Raw genomic sequence first — 9,614 nt, 5'->3', positions numbered from 1 at the left:
TGCCATTGGAGTATTCCCTGGGGCCTGCTAGCCCAGAGTCTGCCCCACCCACTAGAGCACTGATTTAATCCAGCTCAGCCAGGGCAGGCAGCCCACACTAGAGACTGGCCCCACCCAACAACAAGCCCTCAGGCAACTTGTGGGCCTGCATAGATTGGTAACTAGATTCACTGCAGCCTGGCAGCTGAGCCCACTTCAGTGGGGAGGGCTTGCACAAGGAGAAGGTGGAGAGTGTGGGGCAGTGGTGGAGTGTGTGGGGCTCCCGCCGTGGAGAGACTGGTCCACTTCAGGAGATCGGGGCGTGCACATGGGGCAGGACTGTGTTGACTGTGTGTGTGGACCTGTGGGTGGCAGCGCTTGTCAGCTGCAGAAGACTTGTGCTTCTCAAAGACCCACATAGTGGGTTTGCCCCACCTTCCAAAGCCTGAAACAATTGGGTGCTCCTGTGCCTGAGACCAGCCCCACACAGCTGCAATCCTCAGAGAGTTGACAAGAGACCTAAAGGCTGGAGGCTTACAGCGATTGTAAGCCCCTGAACCTAACAACCTGCCACGCTGGGGGCCTACTCACTTAAAAGAAATACTGAAACACAAATGTGGTGTTAGAACTTGCAGCCAACTGTACTGGGGCTCCCCACACCCGATAAAGAAACTGAAGGGCCCACAACAACTACAAGCAGCTGAGCATTACAACAGCTGGCCAGGAGCATAACTCAGCCTCCCTGGGCACCTACAGGGAGAGCAAACATGCCACAACAGACGGACACACGTAGCCCGCATAGGCGTCACCCATGTAACATTGAGAACTGAGGGAAGCACACTACAGGCCTCCTAAGGCATCACTTATATAAGGTCACCTCTCCAAGAGCAGGAGACGTAGCTGAACTACCTAATATACAACACCAGGGAAAGAGGCAAAATGAGGAGGCAAAGGAATACATTCCAAGTAAGGGAACAAGACAAAACCCTGGAAAAGGAACTAAGTGAAACACAAACGAGCAACCTACCTGACAGAGAGTTCAAACTAAGAGTGTTAAGGATGCTCACTGATCTGGGGAGAAGAATAGATGAACTCAGTGAGAATGTCAACAAAGAAATGGAAGATATAAAAGAGAACCAATCAGAAATGAAGACTACAATACTGGAAATGAAAAATTCACTAGAGGGACTCAAAAGCAGAGTAGAGGATACAGAAGAACGGATCTGTGAGCTGGACGAAAGACTAGAAGAAATTACCCAAGCTGAACAGGTAAAAGAAAAAAGAATTAAAAAGAGTGAGGACAGTAAGGGACCTCTGGGACAACATCAAGTACACTAACATCCATGTTATAGGTGTCCCAGAAGGAGAAGAGCAAGACAAAGGGGCAGAGAATCTATTTCAAGAAATAATAGATGAAAACTTCCCTAACCTAAGGAAGGAAACAGACATCCAGGTACAGGAAGCACAGAGAGCCCCAAACAAGATAAACCCAAAGAGGCCCACACCAAGACACATCACAATCAAAATGTCCAGAATTAAAGATAAAGAGAGAATCCTAAAAGCTGCAAGAGAAAGACAAGTTACATACAAAGGAAACCCCATAAGGTTATCATCTGACTTCTCAGCAGAAACTTTACAAGCTAGAAGAAAGTGGCACGATATATTTAAAGAGTTAAAGGAAAAAACTTACAGCCAAGAATACTCTACCCAGCAAGGTTATCATTCAAAATGGAAAGAGAGATCAAAAATTTCCAGACAAGCAAAAATTAAAGGAGTTTGTCACCAAGAAACCAGTGCTACAAGAAATGTTAAAAGGACTGATTTAAGGGGAAAAGAGAAGACCACAAATAGGAAAAATTATCTGTTTCCACGATAAGAGGGTAATGGATATAAATGTACAAAAAAAAGGTTAGATATGATATCAAAAACATAAAATGAGGGAGGAGGGGAGTTAAAGAGTAGAGCTTTCAGACAGAGGTCAAACTAAAGAGACCATCAATTCTGTATAGAAGGAGAAAGGAACAGAGAAAGACTACTAAAACACTGAGAACATAAAAAAAGTTAAAAAATGGCAGTAAGTACATACTTATCAATAGATACTTTAAGTGTCAATGGACTAAATGCTCCAATTAAAAGGCATAGGGTGGCTGATTGGATAAAACAAGACCCATATATATACTGCATACAAGAGACACACTTCAGACCTAAAGACACTCACAAACCGAAAGTGAAGGGATGGAAAAAGATACTCCGCGCATATGGCAATGAAAAGAAAGCTGGGGTAGCAATACTCATATCAGACAAAATAGACTTTAAAACAAAAACTGTAAAAAGAGACAAAGAAGGCCATTACATAATGATCAAGGGAACAATCCAACAAGAGGATATAACATTTGTAAAGATCTATGCACCCAATGTAGGAGCACCTAAATATATAAAGCAATTATTAAAAGACACAAAAAGAGAAATAGACAGTAACACAATAATAGTAGGGGACTTTAACACTCCACTTACACCAAGAGATAGATCATCCAAACAGAAGATCAATAAGGAAACATTGACCTTAAATGACACACCAGAACAGATGGACCTAGTAGAAATATACAGAACATTCCACCCAAAAACCAAAGAATACACATTCTTTTCAAATGCACATGGAACATTCTCCAGGATTGATCACATATTAGGCCACAAAACAAGTCTACGTAAATTTAAGAAGATTGAAATAATAACAAGCTTTTTATCTGACCACAACAGTATGAAACCAGAAATCAACTATAGGAAGAAAATCAGAAAAGCCACAAATACATGGAGATTAAACAAAATGCTACTGAACAACGATTGGGTCAACAAAGAAATCAAAGGAGAAATCAAAAAATACCTGGAGACAAATGAAAATTAAAATACAACATACCAGAACTTATGGGATACAGCAAAAACGGTTCTAAGAGGGAAGTTTATAGCAATACAGGCCTATCTCAACAAACAAGAAAAATCTCAAATAAACAATCTAACAATGCACCTAAAGGAACTGGAAAAATAAGAACAAACAAAGCCCAAAATCAGCAGAAGAAGGGAAATAATAAAAATCAGAGCAGAAATAAATGAAATAGAGACTAAAAAAATAATAGAAAAAATTAATAAAATCAAGAGGTGGTTCTTTGAAAAGATAAACAAAATTGACAACCTTTTAGCTAGACTCGCCAAGAAAAAGAGAGAAGGCTCAAATAAGTAAAATCAGAAATGAAAGAGGAGAAATTACAACAGACACCTCAGAAATACAAAAGATTATAAGAGAATACTATGAAAAGCTATATGCCAACCAATTTGACAATCTGGAAGAAATGGATAAATTCCTAGAATCATACAACCTTCCAAAACTGGATCAAGAAGAAACAGAGAATTTGAATAGACCAATCACAAGTAAGGAAATCGAAACAATAATCAAAAACCTCCCCCAAAATAAAAGTCCAGGATCAGATGTCTTCCCTGATGAATTCTACCAAAGATTCAAAGAAGACTTAATACCTATCCTTCTCAAACTCTTCCAAAAAATTGAGGAGTGGGGGAAGCTCCCTAACTCATTCTCTGAAGCCGACATTACCCTGATACCAAAACCAGACAAGGACAACACTGAAAAAGAAAATTACAGGCCAATATCACTGATGAACATCGATGCAAAAATCCTCAACAAAATACTAGCAAATCGCATACAACAATACATTAAAAGATTATACACCATGATCACGTGGGATTTATTCCAGGTATGCAGAGATGGTTCAACATTCACAAATCAATCAACGTGATACACCACATTAATAAAATGAAGAATAAAAATCACATGATCATCTCAATAGATGCAGAGAAAGCATCCATTTATGATAAAAACTCTGAATAAAATGGGCATAGAAGGAAAGTACCTCAACATAATAAAGGCCATATATGACAAACCCACAGCTAATATCATCCTCAATGGTGAAAAACTGAAAGCTATCCCTCTAAGAACAGGAACCAGACATAGATGCCCACTCTTACCACTCCTATTTAACATAGTACTGGAAGTCCTAGGCGGAGCAATCATGCAAGAAAAAGAAATAAAAGGGATCCAAATTGGAAAGGAAGAAGTGAAACTCTCATTATTTACAGATTACATGATTTTATATATAGAAAACCCTAAAGAATCCACCAAAAAACTTTTAGAAGTAATAAACGAATACGGTAAAGTTGCAGGATACAAAATCAACATGCAAAAATCACTTGCATTTCTATACACTAGCAACGAAGTAGCAGAAAGAGAAATTAAGAATACAATCCCATTTACAATTGCAACAAAAAGAATAAAATACTTAGGAATAAACTTAACCAAAGAGGTGCAAGATCTGTACACTGAAAACTATAAAACATTGCTGAAAGAAATTGAAGACACAAAGAAATGGAAAGATATTCTATGCTCTTGGATTGGAAGAATTAACATAGTTAAGATGTCCATACTTCCTAAAGCCATCTATAGATTCAATGCAATCCCTAGCAAAGTTCCAACAACATTTTTCAAAGAAACAGAACAAAGAATCCTAAAATTTATATGGAACAACAAAAGACCCCGAATAGCTAAAGGAATCCTGAGAAAAAGGAACAAAGCTGGAGGTATCACACTCCCTGATTTCAAAATAGACTACAAAGCTATAGGAACCAAAACAGCATGGTACTGGCACAAAAACGGACACACAGATGAATGGAATAAAATCAAAAGCCCAGAAATAAACCCACACATCTATGGACAGCTAATCTTAGACACAGGAACCAAGAACATACAATGGAGAAAAGAAAGTCTCTTCAACAAATGGTGTTGGGAAAACTGGACAGCAACAGGCAAAAAAATGAAAGTAGACCCTTACCTTACACTATACACAAAATCCACTCAAAATGGATTAAAGACTTGAATGTAAGACCTGAAACTATGAAACTTCTAGAAGAAAACATAGGCAGTATGCTCTTTGACATCGGTCTTAGCAACATATTTTCAAGCACCATGTCTGACTGGGCAAGAGAAACAATAGAAAAATAAACAAATGGGACTACATCAAACTAAAAACCTTCTGCACAGCAAAGCTGTGCATCAACAAAATGAAAAGACAGCCTAACAATTGGGAGAAGATATTTGCAAACCATACATCTGATAAGGGGTAAATGTCCAGAATATACAAAGAACTCATGCATCTCAACAACAAAAAAAACTAACAACTCCATTAAAAAATGGGCAAAAGACCTGAACAGACATTTCTCCAAAGAAGATATACAGATGGCCAACAGGCACATGAAAAGATGTTCAACATCATTAACTATCAGTGAATTGCAAATCAAAACTACAATAAGATATCACCTCACGTCAGTCAGAATGGCTATAATTAACAAAACTGGAAACAACATGTGTTGCAGAGGATGTGGAGAGAAGGGAAGTCTCATACACTGCTGGTGGGAGTGCGAACTGGTGCAACCACTATGGAAAACAGTTTGGAGATTCCTCAAAAAATTAAGGATAGAACTACCATATGATCCAGCTATTCCACTGCTGGGTATTTATCTAAAGAACGTGAAAACACCAGTGCATAAAGATACATGCACCCCTGTGTTCATTGCAGCATTATTCACAATAGCCAAGACTTGGAAGCAACCTAAGTGCCCATCAAAGGACGAATGGATAAAGAAGATGTGGTATATATACACAATGGAATACTACTCAGCCATAAGAAATGATGAAATCCAGCCCTTTGTGACAACATGGATGGACATTGAGGGTATTATGCAAAGTGAAATAAGTCAGAGGGAGAAGGTCAAATACCGTATGATCTCCCTCATTAAGTAGTAGATAATAACAACAACAGTAGTTACCAGAGGGGAAGGCGGCGGGGAGGAGGGTCAAAGGGATAATTCGGCACATGTGGGTGGTGATGGGTTGTAATTAGTATTTGGGTGGTGAACATGATGTAATCTATGCAGAAATAGAACTATAATGATGTACACCTGAAATTTATACAATGTTATAAACCAATGTTACTGCAATAAACAAAAAATTAAAAAAAAAAACAAAAAAACAAAGGCAATCCCGATTTTTTTTACTAGGTGAGTCACTCACAAATAATATCACCAACAACTTTTGTATATCCTCATAACATAAATGCCAATATGATCACTTCGTGTTATCTCCTTCTTTAACTAGATCACCAAGGGATTTTAATCAACTTTCCAAAAATGTTTCTCTTACATGATCCTGAAAACTTATGCCCCCGTTTTCCCATATGGCCAACCTGGAACTTATGTGAAAAAGATCCAGAATTCAAGGGCTGATGAATTTTATAGATGCTTATTTATCTCTGATATCCATTTATTGATGGTGTCTAAGATGCAAGGAACTTGAATTGTCCATAAAGGAAAGACTTCACTTATGTGATAAACATGTGTAGCTCTAAATGAGTAAGGAGAAAACCTATGTCCAAAAAAAGGGCGTTATAGAATATATTTGAAACTTTAGCCCTGCCGTGGAGCAGCCTCCCCTCATTAATTCTTTTTACTACCTTGATCGCATTCTGTCCCAGGCTGCCCAGACAGCCCATGTCATTGAGTTCTTCCTTCTGTAGCTGATGTCCCATACCATCTGTGTTCTCTTGTGAAATGCGGGATTGCTTGTGTTTTGGAGAACCTTTTCCTTTTCTCCAGCAGCTGAATTTATAATCCTTTTGTTCTCTCCTCCTCTCCCCTAACCACTGCTCAGGACTGTAGGCACTGCTCTGCTTTTCCCTCTCTAGAGAATCATCTAAGAACCTCATTGAAACAGGCCCATTTTGTCAGGAAACTTCCTGACAATGACCTGGAACAGAGCATCCTTGACCTCTTTGTTCCTCAGGGTGTACACCACAGGGTTCAGCAAGGGAGTGATGACAGTGTAGGTCACTGATATCAGCTGATCCTGATCCCTGGTGTTCTCTGACTTGGGCTTGAGGTAGGCAATGGAGGCACAGCCATAGTGGACAATGACCACAGTGAGATGAGAAGCACAGGTGGCAAAGGCCTTCTTCCGACCCTCAACAGAGGTGATCTTGAGGATGGTGGAGATGATGAGAATATAGGAAATGAAAACCAATCCCATGGGAACCAGGATCACCAGCACACTGATGATCAAAGTTAGAATCTCATTGACAGTCGTGTCAACGCAGGAGAGTTTCATCACAGGTCTGATGTCACAGAAGAAGTGGGCCACCTTTGTGGTACAGAAGGGCAACCTGAACACAGCTGACACTTGGGTCATTGCTACAACTAGGCCAATGCTGCAGGCCCCCCACACCAACTGGATGCACACCCTCCTGTTCATGATGACAGAGTACCTCAAAGGGTTGCAAATAGCCACATAACGGTCATAACCCATCACTGTGAGCAGGAAGCAGTTGTTGATGGCCAAAGTGGTGAAGAAGAACATCTGAGTGGCACAACCTGCCAAGGAAATTGTCTGACTCAGACCTATGAGGTTACAGAGCATCTTGGGAATAATGACAAGTGTGTACATGGTCTCTGAAGCTGACAGCATGTTGAGGAAGAAGTACATGGGGGTGTGGAGGTGACGATCAAGGCTGATGATGGTCACAGTGATGATATTGCCTGCCAGGGTTAATATGTACAGTGCAAGAAACACGACAAAAAGGGTGAGCCGCTGCTCATGGAAGCTGGAGAAACACTGGAAAGTAAACTCACTCACCAAAGTGTGATTCTCTTTCTTCATTAAATCATATATGGTATCTAGGAAGGAAAAAATAATTTAAGGGACCTAGATAGATGATTTCTGTCAAATAGTAAGTTCGGTAAATTCTCTTGGTTAATCTACCTCGGGTCTCTGCTTATTTATATTCACATTTATGCTTATTTCTTTTGGAAATAGAGAATGGAGAAATGTTCTTTTCTCACTAAAAAGAAAGTACGTGGCTTTTAGAGTCAAATGCTATAAACTTATATCCTAGTTCTATTATGTGCTAAGTTATCTTGGGCAAGGAATTAACATCTCTAAGACCAGATTCCTCATCTTTATGTGAATGTAGTGATGATTACAACATCATAGGATTATTCATAAAAACATTTTAAACTAAGTGTCATACTTACATTAGAATTCAAAAAATTATTGAATCCATTCAAGTTCAGTGGTGTCACGCAGAACTCCAGACTCTGTAGCCACCTATTCCTACCCAAGCTTCTAGGGTTTGGGTAGCACTCCTGCTACTGGGGTTACACACTGCATTCTCCTTCCAGTCTTTCAACTCTGATGGTGCTGATGCTCTCTTCTGTCCTACACTCCTCTTCTCTAGATACCACTCATTTTTTCAAAGTCATGCAAAGCCCATGACCTCTGAAAAATCTCCCACAGCCCCACTCTGGCCTACACGTCGTTGCACACAGGTAGCACAGAACTGTTTACTGGTTCTTTTGTATTGAAAGCAGCTTATAGTGCACTTGTGATTACAAAACATGTTCACATACATTATTTAATTTCATTACCATCCAGTGGAGCAGGAAGGACAAGAATTACTGTTTCTCTTCTGGTGCAGAAACTGCAGATCAGCTCTGCTTAGGGAATTGCCCACGGACACACAGTTGCCAAAGGACAAAAATCAAGACTTGAACCCATGTCTTCTGATCCTGTGTCCATTGTTCCTCCCACTACACAAAACAGCATTGTAGAACTGCCCCCACCATGGCTAAATTATATAGTCTTCTAGAATAGGGACCATGTATTCCAACTCTTTATGACCCCCGTGTGACCACTGCTATGTAGGGCGCAAATATCTGCTGGTAGAATCATTACAGGTCATTGCTCCATCAAATTGTCATTAGGAAGCAGAGTGCTGGGGAACCACAGTGAGATTTTCTTCAGAGAAGAGGAGTAGTAAATGTTTTTAACCTCTGTTCTCCTTTTCCCCGCTGTCTATACCTGTGACAGCAATAAACAACTAAAGAAGTGAGCTAAATTTTAACATTGGAATTATAACACTAGAAGAAAGCATGACACTATTAACATCTAATAGGAAAATATACTTGTAGTGCAACTCTTCTAGTAGCCTTTATCCTATTAATAACCGACATATAATTATGTAACAGGTTAGCTATAAAAAAATAAATTCAAGGAGCCAGCCCGGTGGCGCAAGCGGTTAAGTGTGCACACTCTGCAGCGGCGGCCTGGGGTTTGCCGGTTCAGATCCGGGCTGCGCACCGACGCACCGCTTGTTAGGCATGCCTAACAAGCTGTGATGACGTCGCATATAAAGTAGAGGAAGATGGGCACGGATGTTAGCCCAAGGCCAGCCTTCCTCAGCAAAAAAGAGGAGGATTGGCATCGAATGTTAGCTCAGGGCTGGTCTTCCTCACACAAAAAAATGAATAAATATATTCAATAATAGAATAGATGGAGTTGTATAAAAAGTGCATTTTGCTGGAAGTAAAGCAGATTAACCATACTGAAAAATGATTTACAATTGGGTCAATTTCAAAGGTAAGCTTCTTTAGTGCTTTTACAATTAATCTATTTTTCAGAAATATACCATTTTTAATAAAAGAAGTCTACAAAAAGTTATTCGTAACGGATTGGTGCACAGTTG

The 9,614-nt window shown here is 39.7% G+C and overlaps 1 protein-coding gene across 1 annotated transcript; it reads right to left on the bottom strand.

Moving 5' to 3' along the window:
- Window positions 1-6,799: 6,799 nt before the first annotated feature.
- LOC131401485 (olfactory receptor 10J1-like) lies at window positions 6,800-7,750 on the bottom strand. Its single transcript, XM_058536857.1, has one exon. The coding sequence runs from the start codon at window positions 7,748-7,750 to the stop codon at window positions 6,800-6,802; it is 951 nt and encodes a 316-aa protein (XP_058392840.1).
- Window positions 7,751-9,614: the final 1,864 nt, after the last annotated feature.

Source organism: Diceros bicornis, chromosome 4 (assembly GCF_020826845.1).
Source record: "Diceros bicornis minor isolate mBicDic1 chromosome 4, mDicBic1.mat.cur, whole genome shotgun sequence".
Classification (NCBI taxonomy): domain Eukaryota; kingdom Metazoa; phylum Chordata; class Mammalia; order Perissodactyla; family Rhinocerotidae; genus Diceros; species Diceros bicornis.
This window is presented reverse-complemented; position numbering and strand designations above follow the sequence as displayed.